We start from the raw sequence: 24,292 nt of genomic DNA, 5'->3' as shown, positions 1-24,292 counted from the left end.
TTTATGGGACAGATGAGACCAAAATATATCTCTACCAAAAGGATGGAAAGCTGAAAGTGTGGAGAGAGGAAGGAGCATCCTATGATCCAAAGTGCCCTCCCTCATCTGTGGAATATTGGGGAGGTAGTGTCACGTCTTGGGCATGCATGTACGACTGCTTCTGCAGCAGGAACAGGATGGCAGCAGTAGGATGAATTTAGAAGCGTTCACACAGATCTTATCTGGCTAGGTACTATAAATAAATTCCAGCAACCTCATTGGCCAGCGCTACATCCTGCAGCAAGACAATGACCCCAAACACACTGCCTACACAACCGAAGCATTCATCAGTGGGAATAAAGCGAGAGTTTTGGACTAACCAAGTCAGTCACCTGATTTAAATCCAATCAAGTATGAATTTCAAAAGGCATTTCCAAAGAAGACACCAAAACTGTGGTAATGTCAAGGGGTCGTAGACTTGATGCAGTTATTACACTTAAGGGCAATGCAAACAAACATTATTTTGCTACTTTATTGCTCTGATTCGCTTTTAAATTCATCTTTTAAACTTCATTTTGCACAACTGAGGAGACTCAAAAACAGCATGTGTGTATATACCATGAAATAAAAGCTGATTGTCTGTGCTTTCGTCTCATATTAATCTTTTGATCTCAAATCCAAATGCCTAAATTATATAGCAAAAATGACACACACACACACACACACACACACACAGTGTCATTCATTGTCACTTTCTTTCATGTCATTCTACAAATGCACAGTATTCTACACCATATACATAAAATGACAAACAAAGATGTTGCAATAATTGATCAACATAAATATAGGCAAATTATTCCCCCCCCCACAAATAGAGTAAAGGACTATGACTCCATAACATCTGGGTTCCGGGATTTTTCCCCAAACAGTTGACTTTTCCAGAAGGCCATAGCAAGAGGTGAGCGATGACTGAAACCAGCAATAAATAACAGCAGTGAGACGTATGCTGTCTGTAGAAATGTTGTGCAGGACTGAATTTGGTGGATTTGCGGTTCCTTCTCCTCTCTCACGTCTGGGTCATAAAGACAAATTCACTAAACTAATCAGTCACATGGCTCTTGTTCTTAAATTCAGTGATTTTTTTTCTTTCTTTCTTTTCCTTCCATGAAACATGTTGAACCTGTGCGCTTCTGGCGGTAAGCCTGCTGTCAGTATTAAGAGCGCTTACCGAACTGGGTGAGAGGCGGGGCGGGGGCGGGGGCTGGGTCTGGGGCGGGGCGAGGCCTCTGTGCCCAAGTCACTGCACGGCCCCTCCCAAACCGCCGCGCTTCCGCCAAACGTCCAGGGGGAAAAGCACCGCGGCTGACCGGCACTTCGACCGCCCCCCGACGCCTCAGTGACAGACACCGAGCCCACGGGGTCATGTGACATTTCCCCTCCAGCCTCAGTGACAGACACCGAGCCCAGAGGGTCATGTGACATCTCCCCTCCAGCCTCAGTGACAGACACCGAGCCCAGAGGGTCATGTGACATCTCCCCTCCAGCCTCAGTGACAGACAACGAGCCCACAGGGTCATGTGACATTTCCCCTCCAGCCTCAGTGACAGACAACGAGCCCACGGGGTCATGTGACACTTCCCCTCCAGCCTCAGTGACAGACACCGAGCCCAGAGAGTCATGTGACATTTCCCCTCCAGCCTCAGTGACAACAACGAGCCACGGTCATGTGACACTCCTCACCTCAGTGAAGACACGCCCAGGGTCATGTGACATTTCCCCTCCAGCTCAATGGCAAACACACGCGTGACCGACAGAACACGCATGTAAGCATCAGTGAGCACGCACGTCAGTCGCAACCGTCCTCAGTTCAAGTGTAGATCCATCAAGGCGAAAAAACAAACAAAAAAAAACAAAAAGGCCCTCCTGAGCCAGCAGAGACTCAGTCAGTTGGTGGGCACTGCATTTAGAAGGAAGTGACCTCACTCGGCTCAGAGAAAGAGGTAAAATCCCACCCAGTTCCACCTCAGAAGGGTTTTTACCAGCGAGGCGCAGCCTGTTTCTTAGAGCGGGGAGAGGGGAGGAGAGGTACAGCGGTCTGAACCGGTTTCTCTTCTTTCCTCCGGCGCTGCGGGCGAGTCTCCAGTCCTCAGGCTGGCCTTCTCGCTAACCTCGCGCAAGCGGCCCTGAAACGGCGCTCCCGCCCCTAGAAAAGGGCGCGGAAACGCAGTCGCTCTTCAGCGAGCCAACGGAGACGGCTTCAAAAAAAAGAAAAGAGTGAAGAAAGAGCAGTATAAAAAGCAGAGGAGAAAGCATTGTGTTGTTTCTACAGAGACCAGTGCATCTCGTCGAAGTCCACCGCCTCGCCCAGGTTGGTGTCGGTCTCCAGCAGGCTCATGATCACCGCCATGGCCGCCTCGTCGTTGCTAAGGCTACCGAGGCCCGGCCCGACCACCGTGTCCAGGTCCAGGTGGGCGCTCGCACCTGCTGGAGAGGCCCACAGAAGGCGAGTCAGGGTGCGAGCCCTGCTGCGTTACGCTGTATGCTACGTTATGCTACGTTACAATACTAAGCTAATAGGGTGTGAAAATATCTTGAAATGAGCACGGATACCCATCATCACGTCGCTGCTGGAACACGATGCTAAAGGACCTTCTCCTTCCGATCCCGACTTCCCAGCATGCTCGGGGTCCGTTACCTCTCCGTTTAGCACCTGGAAGCAAAACAGAGTCAACCGGAGAAGCGCACCGGGCTGATAAACAGCCAGGCCACAAGCCCGTCTGAACACGACCCATAAGACCAGGGGGTCAGAACCCCTCTGTTCTGGTGTGGACAGGGGCTTTGTTATTAAAATACAAGACATCATGTCATGTCATAAAAAGGGACAGGAGACGGGGCGGGGGGTGGGATGGGAGACAGGGCGGGGTGGGATGGGAGATGGGGCGGGAGGCGGGATGGGGGGGCGGGATGGGAGGCGGGACGGGGGGGCGGGATGGGAGGCGGGACGGGAGGCGGGACGGGAGACAGGGCGGGGGTGGGACAGGAGACGGGGCCGGGGTGGGACGGGGGGGCGGGACGGGAGGCGGGACAGGAGGTGGGATGGGGGTGTGGGATGGGAGGTGGGATGGGAGGGTGGGATGGGAGGTGGGATGGGAGGGTGGGATGGGGGGTGAGACGGGGCGGGGTGGGATGGGAGGTGGGATGGGAGATGGGGCGGGGGTGGGGCGGGAGACGGGGCGGGGGTGGGATGGGAGGCGGGACGGGGGTGGGACAGGAGACAGGGCGGGGGTGGGACAGGAGACAGGGCGGGGGTGCGCACATTGGCGGTGTTACTGGTCAGAGCGAGCGTGAGCGGGGACTTGTCCTGGGCCAGACTGAAGGGGCTGACAGTGCCACTCGACGGAGAGGAGTTCAGCCTGCAGATCAGAAACACACACAGTGAGCCGTACACACACACACACACACACACACACACACACACACACACACACACACACACAGTGAGCCGTACACACACATACACACACACACACAGTGAGCCGACACACACACACACACACCACAAGTGAGCCGTACACACACACACACACACACACACAGTGAGCCGTACACACACACACACACACAGTGAGCCGTACAGCTCAGAACACACACACACCCACACACGCACGCACACGCACACACAGTGAGCCGTACAGCTCAGAACACACACACACACACACACACACACAGTGAGCCGTACAGCTCAGAACACACACACACACACACACGCAGCACCAAGCACACACAGTGAGTCCTACAGCCGGAGAACACACCAGGGCTGATCACACACCAGGCCACGACCGCTGAACACACCCATAAGACCAGGGTCAAACCCTCTGTTTGGTGTGACAGCTTTTAAAATACAAGACATCATGCATGCAAACAAAAGGGAAGGAGACGGGGGGCCGTGGACGGGGGGCTACTTCGAAAGTCCAGGCCGACAGACACAGGCAGACAGACAGACAGACAGACAGCCAGACAGAGTCTCTGACGCAGACTTACCTGTTGAAGTCCAGACAGACAGACACAGATAGATAGACAGACAGACAAACAGACAGACAGACACAGACAGACAAGTCTCTGACGCAGACTTACCTGTTGAAGTCCAGACAGACAGACAGACAGCACAGATGAGATGTGAAACCAGCAAGACAGACCAGATAGATAGACAGACAGACAGACAGACAGTCTCTGACGCAGACTTGCCTGTTGAAGTCCAGACAGACAGACAGACAGACACAGATAGATAGACAGACAGACAGACAGACAGACAGACACAGACAGACAGACAGACAGACAGACAGACAGAGTCTCTGACGCAGACTTGCCTGTTGAAGTCCAGCATCTCGTTAGCGATTTGGGTGCCGATGCTCCCTGCGTAAATCATGGTGCCACAGCTGCTGGGGATTCCCGGAATGATAGAAAAGGCCTTCTTAGCATCTTCTACAAACAAACATAACATGGAGATGGATTTACCCCGAAGAACAGCAGCGTAACTACACACTCACTCCTGGTGTCTGAAGCAGACCGTCTACATTCTGCTCTTCGGAATGTGTGCGACCGTGCATCTCTGGTGTGTCGTGTGTGTGAGCGGCCATGTAGTGTGTCCTGCACGGTGTGCCTGCTGCATGTGTGTGTGTGTGGTGGTCTGTGTGCTGTGTGGCTGTGTGTGCTGATGTGGTGTGTGTGTGTGGTGTGTGTGGTGGTGGTGGGGGGGGGCAGGTCCCCTTCATCTCACCCTCTGAAGCCTTGGCCTCGCCCGGCTGCTCCAGCTTGTCTCCGGATGCCGCTGTGCGGCTGGGGAGGGGAACACAGAGCACACGGGCACATTTCACCTCAGGCCACCAGGGGGCGACTCACACCAGCATTGGGGACTCGTACGCTAGGAAGGTGCACCATCAACGTAGCAACCAACATAGGACCAATCAGTTGGAAACACACACATAGTCCGAACAGTGCCTCCTGCTAGCTCACATGACATCGCATTCATTCAAGTTCTTTTCCACATAACTTCCCATTTCTCCCCCTACAGACTCATTACATTAGCTGAGCAAGTATGGCGACAGTACTTGGCGGTAACTGGGAAAATTACTGTGCTAATGCATGCTTATGAGCTAGCTAGCTATGACTAAGTGAGTACACGGTGTGGGGTAAAACGTGGACGTCTTTGAATGTTGCAGTACGTGTCTCTCCAAGGTACATGTGCTGCCAATAGAGAAACAAGCACTTTCATAGCATATTAAAATAGGAATAAAACAAAGTGCGACATCATAAATTCAGTTTTCAGTTTGTAATCACGGGGCCTCGTACACAAATGTACGTACGATGGGATTTACTCATTAACTGTGCTTACGAACGTTTCCACGAACATTTCACAATTTGTCATTTTATTTATCTGAATTGGTTCTTTGGTGCATCAGGACCTGTGCATGTTTTGAAACACTCGTTTTATACACAGATGATCTTTTATTATTTATGAAAGTCATGTTAAGCAGTTGCAGACCTCATTTTGACAACAGAATGTTTATCTGTACAAATACTATATTAATATTAAAACATATGAGCATTAAATCGGTTATTTATTTGAACTAAATTAACCAACCAGTCCAAATAGACTTCAATTTTCGCTAGTTTTTATTTTTGTTTAGTTTTTCGATTTCGATTCCAATCTCAGTTTAATTTTGGTTAGATTAAAGAATCGGTTTGCCAGCTTCAGCTTAGCTTTTTGCTTAACTACATTGAGTCTGCTCCTCAGCAATAAGGACACTGACGCACATACTTACGATATGACCGTGTTGGTTGATACTATATATTCTACTTCTTTGGTCCATGGATTTATAAAACTAAACCACTGACTCTGCAGAGTGACAAAAGAGCCGTATTTTGTTTTGAACTTGTAGTGGTTCGTTTCAATCTTCTCTTTGCTTCGTAGAACTGCACAGAAAAAAGCCAAAATTATTTTGTAGTAGCAGGGAAACAAGAAAGTCTTAAGTTTCAGAATAACCGTTCAACAAACAATTAATATCCAGGAAAAAAAACCCAGATGAAGCATATCCCCGTCCTAATTGTTACACTAATCTTTCACAAGTTAAACAAGTTATGAAACACCTCATCAGTATACATCCTGCCCACTGGGTGAAGCACGCACACCAGTCTGTTGTGCGTCTTTTTCCCCCTCAACCAAAATTTACGTCTTTTTTCCTTATTAATCATGTGACTCACATTTTGATTAATTGAAATTTGATTGGTGGCCCTCCAATGTGAACTTCACCGGATACATGAACGACGTGTAGGTCATTTGTTTTATGAGTGTACGACCATCCTGTCCTTTACTGGTAGAATCGATGTATGATTGGAGACAAAAATGTAGGCTTGTTCAAATTGAACATAAGGGACGAGAATACCCTCACACCGCGTGATTCACAGGCATGTTAGACAGGGTAATGGCCACAGGCTGGTCTCTGGAGCCCTGAGCAGAAGGTACCTTTTCTGTGTCGCTCAGCCAGGTGCGGGAGGTCGTCCTGGTGGAAGTACTCGTAGCAGGACGTTCCCAGGAGCTCCTGAGGCAAGAACCCCAGAACGGTGGTGGCTCTGTTCAGGAGACAAGGAAGCAGGCTCAGCTCTGGACTACGGTCCACGTAGAAGGCTAACTTTTACAGGATCATCTCGTTATCAAGCGAGCCTCACCTCTGATCCACGAAGGTGAACTTCCCATCCATGGCGTACCGTGTGACGAACTCGGTGGGCTTGACCTGCACCTCCCCGTTGGGCTGGGGCGTGGTGAGGGGGGGCGCGGTCAGGGGAGGTGCGGTCAGGGGGTGAACCCGCCCGATGGCCACCAGGCAGCTGAAGTGGAAGCCCTCCTTCTCAGGCTCGGTGTCGCCCTCGCCCTCTTCCGCCCCCTGCTGGCTGGCGGGCCAACTGCGCAGGTAGCCCGTGCAGTGGACCGCGCAGTACCTCTGCAACTCTGCAGACGGGTTGAAGGGCGTGGTTAAGCACAAAACGCACTCATAAGCACCGATAAACGCACTAATAAACACCACTTCCTCTTCCCTGAAGTTCAACACCACAGCACCCAGACGGACGGTTCAGCCTTCCCAACGCGCAGGACCAAGGGGACGATTTCAGCCAATCGGACGCAGCCGGCCGCCTCACCTTTCCTCTTGGAGGTGCTGGGCTGCGGCTCCTTGTCCTCCAGCTTCACCACCACCCGGTTGTACTTCATCCGGCAGAAGAAGGACCTGCGGGCCCCGGAGCACAGGCGAGCGGACCCCACAGGGAGCTCAGCCTGGACCTGCAGGCCAGCTGCGGACGGGACAGGCACAGTGAGTCACCCCTCAATACACTCACACCTGTACCTGCAGCCTGAACGGGACAGGCACAGTGAGTCACCCCTCAATATACTCAAACCTATACCTGCAGCCTGAACGGGACAGGCACAGTGAGTCACCCCTCAATATACTCACACCTGTACCTGCAGCCTGAACGGGACAGGCACAGTGAGTCACCCCTCAATATACTCACACCTGTACCTGCAGCCTGAACGGGACAGGCACAGTGAGTCACCCCTCAATATACTCACACCTGTACCTGTAGCTGTGAATGGGACAGGCCCAGAGAACACTGACCAACTGAGGGGAGTCCAGTCTTAGCTGAAAAAGGAGCAAGTTTCTGTTTTAGCCCAGCACCCACACACCTGATTCTACGGATTGACCAATCACCAATCACGATTTGTAGAATCAGGTGTCTTAGTGCAGGGCTAAAAGAAAAACCTGCACTCACACCGGCTCATTTCAGGTAAGATCGGGAACTCCTGTACGCACTCATCAAGATGAGCTGCTGAACACTCATCTGAAAATCAAAAAAGGAACGGGCACACTCATCCAGGAGGCAAAAGGACCTTCCTCCTCGTCCGCTGTGACATGCTATGGTTTTGTCACCGTGAACAAACAGAGAGACACGGCACCAGGCAGGCAGGAAGGCCGTGTGAGGCCAAGGGAAAGCGTGCTCGTGGGCGTGTCAGGACCAGTGATCACGTGACTCACTTTTGGCATCTATGAGGCGTTCGCGTGGATAGAGCTCAGAGGAAGACAGCTGCTCTTTCACCTTGCCGATGTCCTTCGGGTGGACGTAGTCAAACAGACTCTGTCCAATCAGGTCCGTCTGCAGGTAAACATTTGACAACAGTCAATGACCCGATGTAGTGGAGTATCTTGGATACTGATAAGCACTCACCCGACTGTAGTTCAGTATCTTGGATACTGATAATCACTCACCCGATTGTAGTTGAGTATCTTGGATACTGATTCGGACACGAAGAGGATTTTCCCACGATCACAGCCCACAACAAACAGGAAGCCATCAGCGGCCTGGACAGGGGAAAGAAGAAAGAACAGTGATGCAACAGCGTAGAACGAGGATGCAAAAGTATAGAACTGTGATGCAACAGTATGGAACACTGATGCAACAGTATGGAAGGATGGTGCAACAGTATGGATGCTTAGAAGCCAAGGTAAATGGCATTTATGTGGCGCTTTTTACCAGCATCATGAGGTACACAATCTACAATCTAAACGTCGGCAGAGACACAGGTTGCGCAACAGGAGGCAAGTCAAATCACAAATAAAAGGACAGCAGAGTGTCTGTGTGATGAATCAGCAATGCAGCCGTAGCAAAGCAGAAAAGACACAGCCTTAGCCACAGCTCCAGCACAGTGGCACAGAGACGGGCTCTGGCTCCTACCCTGAGGATGAGGTGTCTGAGCTCGTCGTCGGGCAGGAACGAAGGCTTGTAGTTGGCTTCAGAAAAAGAGCTGGAGGCCCCTGTAAAAGGCAGAGAACAGAGCTGAACTACATCACTTAAGCCCTGCGGCCACTTAACTGCTGCCAGTCTAAAGCAGTTATTACTAGTTAAGCATCTTCTGTGCATAAAAGCAAAAAGAAATTTAAGGTTTAATTTAGTAGAACGCACAGAACTCCTCAGCCTGGACCCCCTGAGACAATGTTTTTTTTCTGTGTGCGAACATGGCTGTCCTCTTTACATAAGGACAGCTCTGTACAAACCCAAAGTCCCTTCCCTCCCCCCTGCAGACGGGTCTACCTCTGAGAGATTTGAGATGCTGCACAGCCATGCGGAGCACAGTCAGCTTGTCCAGCTTGCGGGACATCGAGTGGCAGGTGGGGATCATGGCCGACAGCTCATCGATCAGGTTATTCATCTTGTCCCGCCTCCGCTTCTCAATTTGGCTGTGGGGCTCTCTGTAGAGACAGTACATCACGCATCATGACTGCTGCTAACGTGACCACCTTTCCCTGTTAGCGCTGCTACTAATGCTAACAATGCATCACACATCATAGCTACTGCTAACATGACCACCTTTCCCTGTTAGCGCTGCTACTAATGCTAACAATGCATCACACATAGCTACTGCTAACAAGACCACCTTTCCCTGTTAGTGCTGCTACTACCGCTAATAATACATCACACATCATAGCTACTGCTAACATGACCACCTTTCCCTATTAGCGCTGCTACTAATGCTAACAATACATCACACATCATAGCTACTGCTAACATGACCACCTTTCCCTGTTAGCGCTGCTACTAATGCTAACAATGCATCACACATCATAGCTACTGCTAACATGACCACCTTTCTCTGTTAGCTACTAACAATACATCACACATCATAGCTACTGCTAACATGACCACCTTTCCCTGTTAGTGCTGCTACTACCGCTAACAATACATCACACATCATAGCTACTGCTAACATGACCACCTTTCCCTGTTAGCGCTGCTACTAATGCTAACAATAATCACACATCATAGCTACTGCTAACATGACTACCTTTCCCTGTTAGCGCTGCTACTAATGCTAACAATACATCATACATCATAGCTACTGCTAACATGACCACCTTTCTGTTAGCTACTAACAATACATCACACATCATAACTACTGCTAACATGACCACGTTTCTCTGTTAGCACTGCTACTACTACTAACAATACATCACACATCATAGCTACTGCTAACATGACCACCTTTCTGTTAGCTACTAACAATACATCACACATCATAACTACTGCTAACATGACCACGTTTCTCTGTTAGCACTGCTACTACTACTAACAATACATCACACATCATAGCTACTGCTAACGTGACCACCGTTCCCTGTTAGCGATGCTACTACCGCTAACAATACATCACACATCATAGCTACTGCTAACGTGACCACCTTTCCCTGTTAGCGCTGTGGATACTACTACTAACATTTTAAAAAAATTATTTAAAAAACTAGTAATATGATTTTGCCAAAAATCTAAAATATTTTTGTACTTTAAATCAGTCAGGTTTGTTTTATTTTTATTTATCTGAAAGAATTTATTAAGCAAATGTGTTCTTAGTGATAGTTCACTTCCTGCAGTTTTTTAACATCATTTCAAATTTAGTGTTTGCTTTGCACTGGGTGCAGTGACGGATATTACTGATACTTAAAGACGTCCCTGAGAACCTGCCAGCTTAACAATGGCTGGTATGGGGGCCATTGGAGGTTTGTATTTTAATGCAAAAAATAAAAAATACACTTAATGTTACTTAAGTAAGAAACACATGTACTGTAACAAATCTGCTTGTACAGCGATTTTATGCCTCCAGAGTATTTTATTTGTCTTACCCGCTTTCTTCTTTTTTAAGTTTCATCTTATTTTCGGTTGCAACTACTACCTACGGCACTCGCATCTTGAGACCACTGCACAAGGGAAGAAGTACTGGCACAATTTTAAAAAACAGTTATTCATGTTTATAGTACACTAACTGAAATAATATCCAAAGAATCAGAAAGTGAACTATCCCTTGAAATTACCGTAAGCACAACAGTAGTCATTATCGATGTATTATATGAAAAGTCACTCCTTGATGGAGGACAAGTATTACCTGAAACATTTCATTTTAGCTAGCTGTTCATCTCCATCAGATCTGAAAAAGGAAACGAGTGGCTAGTGCTTAAAATGCACTTGCATATCCTGTATGGGACTGAACGCCAGTCAATGAGACTCATAGCTGAAGTTTTAAGTAAGCTACCTGTCCTGCTCATCATCCATGTTTACATCATCCACAGCTTCCCTGGAAGAAAAGAAGAGGCTCATTCTCCCACCGCTCAGAGCGTATGGGCCTGATCTGGGGTTTCCAACAGCGCGGAGATCTCTCCTTTTTCTGCCTCTCACGCATGCACACAAACACACACACGCGCGTGCACTCCGACAAGTGGACAGACAGACAGACAGACACTCACTCACTCTCTCACACACTCACACAGACACACAGACACACACACTCACTCACTCACTCACTCACACACGGTGCACTCACTGGTTGTCCGTGCTGCCCTTGCGCTTCCTGTGCTGCTCATTGGCGGGCGCGGGGGGGCCTCTGGGGGAGGGGCTCATCAGGCCAGAGAGAGAGACAGAGAGGCTGGAGCTGTCTTCACCCAGCACCTCCCCTGAAACACACACACACACACAGAGCTGAGTGTCCCCTTAAACACACACACACACACACACAGCTGAGTGTCCCCTTAAACACACACACAGAGCTGAGTGTCCCCTTAAAACCAACTAGACAAAATATTTAAATGTGAGACTCAAACACTGTCAACTCTAAACAGATCTGCCCATTTTCCATCTCAAACAGCAAATAAAAAGTCTTTAAAATGCAAAAACATGCAGTGGCCGGCGTCGCAGCACAGCGAAGTCAGCCGAACCGGACGGGGATGGGGATGCGGATGCGGATGGGGACGGGGATTCGGATGGGGACGGGGACGGGAACGGGGACGGGACGGGGATGGGGATGGGGATGGGATGTCTGGTAATGCGCTCTATGACCTGATGGCCGGTGCGTAGCGATCCCAGCGCAGAAACCTAGTTGTGTGAATGCCGCTGTGCGATTCTGTGCCCATTGTTTGTTTAAGGGCCAGCGCAGTGAAAGGGCCCCCAGCTGCAGGTCTATTATACACCTGTGTGGCCTCGCAGCGCCCGTTCAGAAGGGGGGGGCGGGGGGGGCTTAATTATGCTTTCAGGGCAACAACAGGCCGCCCACTGCAGGTAATTTCTTCACGTGCTCCAGATTCGCAGGCAGAACTAGGCCTCGGTGCACGTGGACGCTCTACTTCTGCAGCATCACAGGGTTATATAAGGCCCGCGGCGATGGACCGGCCTGCGCCCTCTTTCGGGCGGGGGGGGGGGGAGGGGGAGGAGAGGGAGAGAGAAAAGGATGTGCATGTCAGTGTGCGTGCGCGAATGTGCATGTCAGTGTGCGTGCGCGCTTGCTTGTGTGTGAATGGGTGTGTGTGTGTGCGTGTACATGTGCATGACTGTGCATTTGTGTGCACCTGTGCAATGCGACTGGGCTGCTGTGTGTGTGCAAGCGTGTGTACATGGCCAGCTTACTGCTGCCAGAGAATATTTATACCGCTGATTAATTAAACAAATGACTCTAAGCAACCTTCCAGCGGTGAATTGTGTTTCTGGCCTGCTGCCCTTTCTAGCAACCAGTTAAAAATGATTATTAATAATTTATGGAATCTCACATCTCAAATAGGATCCAGAGACATTGATTCCTCATATTTTTAGTAACCTAAAAATAAAAATCTGGTTGGGATCAAACAAGAGGTAGGGCTCCCCAGCGTTAAGGCAGGAAATTTTGATGTTTTACTTCCATTCCTTCAGAGAAATTGTTCCCAGGTTTGGCCACAAGAGGGCGCCAAAAAGCATGTTTTAAATAGAGCAGCACGTGCACTATCACCGATCACCTTACCTACTTATATAATGCAGTTACACTGACCTACATAGTACAGATTGTTCCTTTTTCACTTATAGCTGTTATCTTTTATGAAAACAGATGATCGAGGCGAAGTGCAATTCAGCGAACGGGCAAAAGTTATGGCTTTCAATCCATGGTGAGTCAAGATTTTTTTGTGCCTCAGTTTCTCATTGGACTTGCAGAGTGGTTATTTGCGATACGTTTAATTATAAAAACACACAACACAAATCAAACGGACGGACGGACCAATGTCAGCTCAAGCCCTCAAATATCCGTGCCACAGGGCCCATTGGTCTGTGCCGATATCACTGTTTAAATCAAAAAAAGAGCCCACATTACCCCCATCCTATGAGTCTTGCACTGGTTGCCAGTTAGTTTTAGAACTGATTTTAAGATCCTTTTACTGGTTTACAGCACAGCATGGTCTGGCACCCACATCCATCAGTGACACATCGATAAGATACCAGCCGGGGCTAAAGTTTAGATCTTCTGATAACAAACTTGCTCTGAGTTCCAAAAGTGAATCTAGTGAGGAATGGGGGAGTAGCCCTTTCTTTCCATGTTCCCAAACTCTGGAACACTTTTCTCTCTCAAATAAAAACGCACCCTCAATTAGCACCTTTAAGAGAACGCTGAAAACAAATAGCCTCTGTACGAGTACCTTTTTCTTTTAAAGTTTAGTTGGTTATTATTTTTGTACTTTTATGTCTGATTTTCAAATCCTTGTCTTTTGTCATTACAATTGTATGTTGTCATTACTTTCCTCTTGTATTTAGATTTTTTTAATACTGAATTTAAAATATATATGTTTCTGTTATGTCCATTTCCAATTTGCCATGCATCTCTTTTATATGCGTGTATGCTTTTTTCTATGTAAAGCACTTTGGGTTACAATCCTTGAAGCCTATGGAAATGTGATATACAAATACAGTTATTATTATTATGTACGATGTCCAAGTGAAATTATACAGACACATTAGAAACAATTAGCCAACCCCTTTAACTAGGCAACACACTTTGCCCGAAAGATGTTAACTTTGAACCTCAAATGGGGATTGATCCAACGAAATCCCGTTCTATAAAACGGTCATTTTCAGGCAAGGCAATCACCGATAACGCCCCGTTGATAGTCACGTGTTTCAACGGTACCTGAGCGAAAAAGTTACGCCCGAATCGCAAAACAAATGACCTCGCAGCGCGGGGGCTGTTTATATATTTCTACTGCGGCACTGTCCGTTAGAAAGCAAAACTGCCGCATATTAATTTTAAACCAGCGCTCTCGGGAAGAACTACAGACTTGATCCGCGAATGAAAACTGAGAACCGGTTACCATGGTGAAGGTGTCAGGTCCTGAAGGCGTCAAAACTTCAAACAGCAGGAAAGGTTACTTTGGCACTCAAATGCACTACGTTGAGTGCCAAGTGATTCCGTGGAATTTTTTAGGTCACCGGTGACGCAGATGCGATGTATAAGGCCAAGCCTTCGTGTCTTCGTATAATTATTTTAAAGTTTGGCAATGACGTCTTACCCAGTAAGCAAAGCTGGCAAATATTATTTCCACGGTGTAGTACCGACACAAAAACCCTAGGGTAGATGATCCAGGTAAATCTGAATAAAAAAACGAACGGTTTTCCAAAGTTAATTTGGTTATTGCAGACACAAAAACTGACACGCTAATTGTGAACTCCCCTTGTAGAGGCCAGAAACGCACTAATGAATGGCACTGCATTTAGTAACATCTCGCTACAATTTTCCACAAGTATGAGAGATTAATCAATTTTGGATTTTTAAATAATTAATCTATTTTAACATGTGATACTTAGTGTCCGTGGCATTACCATCGCTTCTGACCCAACATCAAGAGTGCTCTTTATTCTGGTGTACTGTAACACTTAAAAATGCTATATTACGAATAAAGATTGTCATCTAACAATATGTCCAAAATTGTACCCTAATAATTAGTAGTAACACCACAGACCACAAATATCATTAAGGTATGTTTACTCTCATATAAATGTGAAAAATCAGATATAAATTATTTTTTTTAATTGCATTCATAATTTAACAAGTGAGAGTGATTAGTTATATTGTGATTCTGAAATACTCTACTGAAACATTATTTAGTAGTTTTTTTCATATTGTCTAATCTTAAAATAGGAAATTAAACACAAATGCACAATTCGCCAGACAATAACTAAACTGTAAAAAGTTTTATGCTGTAAGTGCACAGCTTGCAACACTCACAATCACCAATCTATTACAAATAAATTATATAAATCGTATGTATAAGCATACAAAGTTAAATACATCATGTGTTCTGCAAAATGTTTTATTATAGTCTATTCAGGAGGCTGCAGCAATTATTTCCTCTTCCATTAACATAATTGCAAATTAACATTAAATAATTCCGAAATTCATGCATTAGCCTACATTGCTGATGTGTAAATGCCGACAGTAAACACATATTGCATACGCATAAATGTTGACGTATATCTTTTATACGTCAACGTTTATTTTGAATAATTTCTAGAGAATTACATTTTTGTAAGCAGCCTATAAGGCATGCATTTTCATAAAGAGAATGCCAATTAAGATTAGCCAACGATGTTTTACTATAAGCGCCAACAGTAGCCTATAGACACACATTGAACCATCATTCATTATAGGCTACACAGGGAGGGCACTGAACAGTAGTGTTCTGAACTTTCTCCTGAAAGGGGAAGTGCCTCCGTCTCCCACCATCGTTGCCTGACGATGAGAAGAGCGAGCGAACGAACGACCATCACCCACACTAAAAATAGAGCCAACGCAGGACCCGGCGAAACACCCTCATTCAGCCGACCTAGTTTTATTAAAATTAACCATATCACTCTGCGCTTTCGCGAGTTATTCACATTTTAAAGGGCAGCTCTTCCTCTCATTGAAGTCACGTAACGATTCCCTCGAGTCACGCCGAGATAGCCTACTTAGCAGTTTGTGAAGAGGCGTGGAAATCGACCCAACGGCTCCCGCAGATTCAAACACGCAGTCTCCACTATCAAACAGCCGAAACGTAATCCCCGGTTGATGACGCTTTAGGAGAAAGACCACGAGCGCTCAGTAGTAGTCAGTACGCTCGGAGATGTTAAAGAGCAGGGCGGGAACGCGGCCGGTCGCGAGATTCCAATGTAACAATTCTTTGAAAACCACCTAGCTGCATGTCACCTTAAATATAATTTATTGTGGCATCATGCTTAAAACATTCCAATTTAAAAACTTTTAATGCTGACTCTTCACAACTGCACGGGCATAACAATTTTGATTCATAACTCCGGCAGCACATCAGAAAGCAGAACACTGGTAAACAGTTTTAATCAATGCAAGATAGGCTACATACAGCCAGAAATCAAATATTACCAGTGAACTCGGTGATTGTATTAATATTATCAATACAATCGGGTAGGGCTGTATTCGAACCGTAAGACCGTATTCGGAAACTGGGAAACACGTTTCAGTGCGACACATTTACAGACCGCCGTACATTTACTAAGTGCAATAAATTCATATATCCTGGTATAGTAAAAACTAAAAATGAATGTGATAAAAAATCTCACGAGGTGAAAAAGATACCAGGCAAAAGCAGCGATGTGGGACACACCACTGACTACAAGTGAGCGTGATAAAAACATTTTTTAATCACCAGTTAGTGTGGAAGATATGCAAAATGAAATCAACAAAACACGATGATTTGCTGATTGGCTGTACGGTTCCAAACCATTTAAAATAAGTCTTTGTGTGCTTTAGATACCTAACCACGCTTTCTCCTGGATTTCATTTCTAGTACTAACTGAAATTTTACTGCAAACTTTTTAAAAACTCATAGTGATATGTATGAGCTGGAACGAGTGAGTATTTGTCAACAGAGGAAGACAGTGACAGAAAGGGAGAGAGAAGCAGAGGGGAAAGGGGGTTAAAAAAAGGATGAAAAATAGAAGTAAAACAGAAAAATGGAGAACATGTACAACTGATCAGCATGGTTCCTCATGGGAAGAAAATTAATTTCGTCTGTTTGTGACACCATTATCGTTCCAGTGTCACTGACACACCTTTCAGCCAATCGGGGGCTAAATGCACATCAGCTCATAATGTTTGGGACATAGATTTCTTTCCTTCATTGGGTTCCGTATACTCAAACAATTTACATGTGGTTGAAGTGCAGATTCTCAGCTTTCATTAAAGGGTATTTTTAATACATTTTGGTTTCACCAAAAGCTGAGAATATGCTCTTTAACCACATGTGAATTGTTTGACTACAAACATACAGCACTGAATCAAGAAAAGAAAAAAAACTGGTCTTCATGACAAACATTATGGAGCTCACTGCAATTTCCATGAAACAGATGGAATGGGAAAATCAGAGCAATTAAAATGCCAATTGCATACGATGACCTTTACATGGACAAAAGCAAATCAAGGCAATGTATATAACACAACAGAAGTAAAACTGTAATACTGGAGATTGATAAGGTGGACATTTTCTGGAAGAAAGTCTCACCCTTATCCATCACCCCTGCAAAGTCATGGGGCAAAGGTGAAATCCCTTCCCCAAGAACACAACAACCGTTGGAAAACCTGAATGAGTTCCTGAATGAGTTCCACCAGCACACAAGAGGCCCTTCAGTCAGCGAGCGAGACCACGCCGCGTGCGTCATTTACTCCAAGCACCCACACGCAGACAGGGATCACATGGTAAACGGCAAGCTCCTCCCATGAGCGTATGAGGCTCCGCCCACATAGCTGAGCGCCGGCCATCGCCGGATGCACCTGGATGAACAAGCACGTGCTTCGGGAAAATGGGTCACTTCAGCAACAAGTTTGGGGACAGTACGTTGGCGTAAGTGGTGGTAGGTATGAGTCACAGTGCTGACCCAATACCAGATTGTGGGGCCTGTGCACCCACAGGCAAAGTGCCTTAACAGGATCAGCCACCCAGCAGCCCACAAGTGTTACACTGTCATTGGCTCTATTCTAACTGTTCATATTGAAATTGGGACTTCATTGGTCTATTTTTTCCTGATTTAATAGAAACATCGAGGGAAGTTTACAAGGGTAATGTTTTACCAGTTTTTTGACACGAAAGCTAGTGCAGGTTAAGTTTACCTATCCAAGAGATGCTGGGGACAAGTTAGGAAACACAAAGAAAATGCTCTCAATTGTAGGCAGTTCCATTTCATTTTTATCAAATCTGACATATGAATACTTTTATAATGATATTTAGCTCATGTTAAAGTGGTATTCATTTTTTTTTCCTCTTTAAAACGTGTAATTAAAATAGCACTCTCAAAAACAGATTTTCACAAAAGCTCCCAGTGTTCGACAACCTAACGATACGTGAAATGCTATTATACCTGACAAACAAAGTCTAAATTCTCAAATAATTCACCACTGGCTCTATTTGCATCTGAAGATTTTCAGGCCAAACTACAAGACAGCGATGTCATGACTGAACTACTGAAAACCTGCTGAGCCTGTGAACTGCCGTGAATGGCCTTGGCCCTCAACACTGGAACTCTGGTACGTCTGTAAGGAGCAGCTACCAATCGCGAGACTCGTTTCCTGCTAATTCTATTGGTTCCAGCAAATGCAAGCACGTTATAGGTGACCGGCTGAAGCCCGAATCACCACCTGGAGGCACTCCTGTACAAGACCACAGTTCATCAGGAGTAGTAATAGAGCACTGGTTTATTAGCAAAGCACATCCACAAGCGCGCCCCCCTTGTGACTCTTTGTGACAGTTTTCTGTTAAAAAAAAAGTGCTATTCCTAATAAAATTGATCTTATTTGATTTTACATCCCCAGAAGCAGGGTGGACCTACCGCATATCAGAGCATCAGACTGGTCAGATTCATACACCTGACCGTGAGCCAGCGAGGGACACAAAACAGGCTACGGTTTACTCTTCTATCTGGCTTTATTTTACATGCTCATGACTATGACTGTGCTTTCTGTGTGCTTTAGTAAAGTGTAAAGCGCTTAATTCAATGGTTAACTGGCACACTTGAGTTATCATTACTGATCGTACCGGTGCACAGCAAAATCATGCTCGCATATTAAGCTTAATGGCCTCAAAGTAGCCATTTTAATGTAATTTTAATGTAGGCTAGCAGTGCCATGGGAATGATTACTGTGTGCATTCTAGACATGTAATCTGCACAATTAATATTCACCACAGGAAGTACGATTGCTTACTTCTCCAACCAGACTGATCTTTCAGATCATCAATAATCTCTCTTATTGGGTTGCCATCGTTAGAGCGCATATTCTCTCACCATGATGCCAGGTATGGCATCCAGCAAATTTCACCCTGGCAGGCTTGCCCATATCTACACAGAGTTTACTACAATTTCCCCAAACTTTACGACAATGATATACTACAGGCTCTCGGACCTCATAAACCCTTTGACCTCAAACACAAAGAATTCAGATACAACTTTATTTTCCATTTCCTCCTTATATTGTTGATATTCTCAATTTTCCTGCCTCCTACCGCTGTTATTACTTCTCTCTGTTGGTCAATATCTGTTCTGACCACAGACTTCAACCAATCACAACATCTGTTCATTGTAGCCAACCGCAGGATGGACAGGTGAAATATTATTACACACACTCAAACACACATACACAAGGATGTCTACATATGAATCTATTTCAACACACATCAGAACATGTTCCAAAAATATAACTACATTACACCTCTCAATTCAGTTGTTAGCTATTGCTTACTAGCAACTAATAAAACCAAAAAGATTAAGATTAAGAGCATTTAAAATACAAACATGGACCCACACAGAAATATGAACTCAGTTCATTCTAATGCTTCATGTTCTTTATTGTCTGATTGTGCATTTAAAAGTGCGCAAACATCAATGATTGCTGATAATTAACAATCACAAATGTTTCAGTTACATTCCAACCATGTTTGTCAAATGGTAACCAAAACATGTCTATTCTTGCAACTTCAAAAAAAAAAAAAAAAAAAACCTTGCAATTACCTCCCCCGTCACGCCTTGGTGGCTAAATTCCTGGTTAATAATGTTAAATATACTGAGTCATTAACATGAATACATAATTAGGAAAGCATATTCAAAACTTCGGAAAACTGGCACTACAGACACAACAAATGTGCGCCCAGTTTGACCTACATATTATATAACCGTCAAACTGTCGCTTTGAGGGTGCGCATTTCACCACACTAACCATCACACTTTTAAAGTGCCAAAATGTACGCACTCGTTTCACGAATGGGCGCCAGATAAAGCAGGTAGTCACATTTTTTATTACTTAAATCAATGAGGCGCAGGCTTCCATAATTAGGCTACATCATTTGAAATGCCTTCACGGAAACCCCGGTTCCGTTAGTTCAGTAGGTGATAAACAGGCTAATGCTACACCGGGAAACAGCGAAGCCGTCTTGAGCAGGGGGGCTGGAAACTCAAGGCGATATAGCCTATTCATCTCCGTTCATGTAAATCTGCGACGCAGTTTTACTGCTGGATCTTCAGAAGTGCAGACATATGACAAATGTAACTTTGCACTACCATCCCTACCCCGAAAAAAAATTAAAGTAAAACTAGTGAACGCCACCAAGAAACAATTATTCCGGCATGCTGTTGGCTATAGCCTGCAAGAGAATTCTCACTTCGCCAATGTCATTGTCATAGTTCGTTCATACTATATAGCCACCTACAACCTTTCAGACAAGGTAGGCTACATAACAAAACACCCAGCTTTAATAAAACACTTTTAGGCCTACTTATCAATCAGAGCCTCAACAGAAATTCAGGCATTGCATCGTCTACGCCCGTTTGCGCGAACGAGAAGCTCAAGTAGCCTATGCTGGACAACTTATTAAAGCTGGAAAAAGTTAAGACGACCACGTACCGAAACTGCCCCGAGAATGCAGAGATTCAATTCAAACTATTTCATATTCAGAAAACAAAGGGATACCGTCCCAAGACTTTATTTATTTATTGTGGAACAATAAACATTTGCCTAATTATAGTAGCTATTTGGATAGCCTATTTGGCTACAGGCCGAGAAGCAATATTAATGAGTTCAAATCGTTGGCGATGTTGTCTTCTTGTGTGAAAGTTCTACATCGACGAAACTGTAATTCCCAAAGAATTCCACATAATTATCACTCGCCGAATGCATACGGATTCTAAGATGATACAATAGAATAACTCGCTTTATTAGGTAAAAACTCATAGCCAGTCATTAATTCGAATCAGATTTCATTTGACGAAAAAAACACAACATTTATAGTGTTTAGAAATCTAGCCTACTGACAATAAAGTTGAGTAGTCTTGGCTACCTGTGCAATTTGCAAATCGTTCCGGATCTGGGTATAAACAGGCCTAGCTAACATATCTATAAGACACATTTTCAAATACTCAAACGCGAATCCAAATCAGTAACATACACAAGCATGTGATGTTTGTCGTTTAAAGGTTTACGGTTTCTTGAATTCCGCACAAATACGATCATTTCTGAGATTCGATCGGCACGCGTTCAGAGCCCACTAGAGAGTTTGCTCTACTGAACTACTGACCTAGTTTCTGGAAGAACAGTGAACCAGTAGTAGGAAGTACACCGACAGTTCCCCTCTCCTCCACCCGGCGCCGTGTAGGCTACTGACTTTTGAATTACCTTCAAAGAGCATTCGATATAGAGCACCGGGTGTAAATAGTCACCGCCGAAATCACGTACAGTACCTGTCCGTTCTCCTTCCGCTCCGTCACCGCCGCCGGGCGCTGCATCCCCCGCCGACATGGCTGGAACCGGTTCGCCGGCGCCCGGGACCGCAATGCATGTGGAGGAGCTGATATAGGATGTTGTGGTCGGAGAAAGAGTGGGAGGCGGGGGATAGAGAGGGCTGTTGTATAATTGACTTTATTTTTTCGTTCTACCAAGGGAGGGGGTGCACAGAAACGTGCGAAGAGAGCACACGGTGTAATCAGGACAGGGTCGGACTCCAGGAAAATGCGGAAGAAGAATTGTACGTCTCCTCCTTCTCCGCCATCATCACCGCCGCATTCATTCACCAAATCAGTCGCGTGTGAGAAGCACGGTGCTTCACGCGATATGTTGGGCTGCCAGTATAGGCCATAAAGATCATTGCCCACATGCGCCGCATACGGTCGTACACGAATCGGCAGGGTAATATACGGCCATAGGCTACATATAACGTCGGGGAGTACGGTGATCATATTTTCTGTGGGTAATAAACGATAAGGGTATGGCGATTAGAGTCCATAGGCGTAATGCTGCCGCATTACCCGGTGGGAAGTGGAAAAGTATAACCGCATTGTCCGGCGGTCCACGCAGAAGCGAAGCTTCTGAGACTGGGCTCAAGATCCAGATTCTACGAGCTAGTAAAAGTGGCATAAAGCCGACTAGGTCAAATTTCGAGTCTGCTTTTCCTTGTTTGAACTCAGAATAAATGGTTATCGCTTTGCCTCACTAACTAGCGTAGCCCCATACAGGCTTATGCGATGCATTCGTTGGATATACGGTTACTAAATTGAAACGTTCAGCCGGATTGGAGCACATTGTAAACTTTGGCAAGCTCTAAACTTTTTTCTAACCAGTTTACCTCTATGCATTATTAGCAACCTAAGTGTTGCGTCGCGTCCGTAAAAAGCTTAAATTGCACAGTTTATTTTCAAGTTCCAAAAACAAATTTGTTTAGGGCTTTGCAAAGCAACTGTCAGTAGAACACACCTGCTCGCTGTGATTCACTTTTGTCTCCTGACGTCAGTGTTAATTTACGTTGAATCATTTACCTATAATTCATTCATTAACTACGAGACAGAATGAAGTTTGACGAATACACATTTCCTGACACCGGTGGACTCATTTTTTCTGTGAATGGACCCATCTGGCGTAATTTGACCTCCTAAAGAAAGACTTTTACGTAAGCTGAATGATGCACGTGCCATTGCAGAAACGTGCGCGAGTTTGACCTACATATTATATAACCGACAGCCGTCACGTGCAATCAGTCAGTTAACCTATTAAAGCGTCGCGGTGACGAAAATGATCACGGGCCAGTAGGAGGACACTCTGAAAAGGACGAGTGTACCGTGAAGTATACCGTCGATATCTTTAAAACATTGGATTTTATGCATTGAAATGTTCATATGCTATGTTATATGAATGATAGAATAACAGCCAGGTTATGAATTCACAGGCCCGGGACAAAAGATATTGGGAGGAGCCCCCCTTCCCCCCTATAATTTTGTAACTAATTAAAAATAGTTGCACTGGGACAAAGTTGCTCCCGCCCTATCTGCGGTCCTGGTGACAGTATTGGGCGTAGGTGATTAGCAGGGGGGAACTCAATAGGCCACTAGTTAGTTTTCTGCACGGTATAGGCTTAATATTAAATTCATTAAATCATAATGTCTTCATGGTGCTATACACTCCGGCACAGTAGGTGGCAGTGTGCACCTAATTACGGTGTAATACCATCAGCCATTTCATTGAAAGAAGAACACCATAGCGGTCAATCAGTGTTGCTGCGCAGAACCGCGTTGCTTTAAACGTACGTACTTTACATAGCGATGTGGGACGACCGACCAGGAGTATATGCACTCGTCTCTCCATTTGAGAACCACGATACCGTGGAATCGTGTATTCTCCGGGACACACGAAAATCGGGCCAGTTACCATTAATGGGCAACCTTATTGGTCTGCCATTTTTCTGTACAATAGGGCATACCATATCATTTAAACTGGCAAGCCAGTTGCACAAATTGAATCATTATGTCAGGAAAATGTGTGGATCTGCTACTGTTATTTACTGCAACGAATAAGACATCATTATGGCATCAGTAAAGGCCATTTCAGTTACAGTTACTGCCTCCAACATGTCTAACTCAGTCATTAAAGCGACAGACGGTGACAAATTAAAGGAAAAACTGACATAAGTGTGTTAGTAAGGTGTTGCCAAAGATACAAACGTTTAATCAATCTTCTCGTACCAATAAGCTAAATATTCCTACAATCTATTTGATTAAGTTCTCTTTCCTGTTAAGTTCACACTGAATGGTTTAAATTGATGTTTGTGAGTTCCCTGTTACTGCTACTTTATTATAACTCACTGTAGAAATGACTGCACAATACAGATTTCAAGTATGAAATCATTTTTTAATCATGCTTTGGCTGGGCAGGGTCTCCGTGGGTGTTCTGTCGGTACAGATATAGACTTCAACACTCTCTTCTGTGCTTTGAAAACAGCCTAGGGGATTCCATGGCGAGATGTGTGAGATGTTTTGGCACAAAAAAAAAAAAAAGATATTCCTTCAATGAAACGCCTCACACCTAAGTTATGACTCCATGCTGCAGCTGCAAGTATGCCTTATCTGTTTACAAACAAAGATTATGTCACTGAGTGTCATTAATTAA

The 24,292-nt window shown here is 45.4% G+C and overlaps 1 protein-coding gene across 10 annotated transcripts; it reads right to left on the bottom strand.

Moving 5' to 3' along the window:
• Positions 1 to 840: 840 nt before the first annotated feature.
• bmal2 (basic helix-loop-helix ARNT like 2) lies at positions 841 to 22,809 on the bottom strand. Of its 10 annotated transcripts, XM_064342284.1 has the most exons (20): positions 22,607 to 22,809; positions 21,598 to 21,704; positions 11,396 to 11,525; positions 11,108 to 11,149; positions 10,961 to 11,002; positions 9,118 to 9,275; positions 8,761 to 8,840; positions 8,295 to 8,387; positions 8,064 to 8,181; positions 7,174 to 7,323; positions 6,706 to 6,985; positions 6,503 to 6,609; positions 5,802 to 5,952; positions 4,757 to 4,815; positions 4,347 to 4,461; positions 3,296 to 3,392; positions 2,590 to 2,689; positions 2,313 to 2,463; positions 1,751 to 2,182; positions 841 to 1,670 (listed from the first exon to the last, which is right to left on the bottom strand). In XM_064342284.1, exons 2-19 carry the CDS (start codon positions 21,653 to 21,655, stop codon positions 2,143 to 2,145), a joined length of 1,971 nt encoding a protein of 656 aa, XP_064198354.1. In that variant the 5' UTR covers positions 21,656 to 21,704; positions 22,607 to 22,809; the 3' UTR covers positions 841 to 1,670; positions 1,751 to 2,142. The 10 variants fall into 10 exon arrangements, with proteins under 10 accessions (XP_064198354.1, XP_064198352.1, XP_064198353.1 ...); XM_064342282.1 differs by having other exon boundaries at positions 21,598 to 22,809; XM_064342283.1 differs by having other exon boundaries at positions 841 to 1,619; positions 21,598 to 22,809.
• Positions 22,810 to 24,292: the final 1,483 nt, after the last annotated feature.

The sequence above is a fragment of the Anguilla rostrata genome, chromosome 7 (genome assembly GCF_018555375.3).
Source record: "Anguilla rostrata isolate EN2019 chromosome 7, ASM1855537v3, whole genome shotgun sequence".
Lineage (NCBI taxonomy): Eukaryota > Metazoa > Chordata > Actinopteri > Anguilliformes > Anguillidae > Anguilla > Anguilla rostrata.
Note: the sequence above shows the minus strand (reverse complement) of the source record. Positions and strands in the feature narration are given on the sequence as shown.

Excerpts from the sequence above, each read along its gene's own strand:
- bmal2 (XM_064342282.1), bottom strand. The coding sequence starts at position 21,655 with ATGTCGGCGGGGGATGCAGCGCCCGGCGGCGGTGACGGAGCGGAAGGA. Across the intron at positions 11,526-21,597 it reads AGCGGAAGGAGAACGGACAG|GGGAGGTGCTGGGTGAAGAC; the intron begins GTACTGTACGTG and ends TGTGTGTTTCAG. Across the intron at positions 8,182-8,294 it reads AGATACTCAACTACAATCGG|ACGGACCTGATTGGACAGAG; the intron begins GTGAGTGATTAT and ends GTTTACCTGCAG.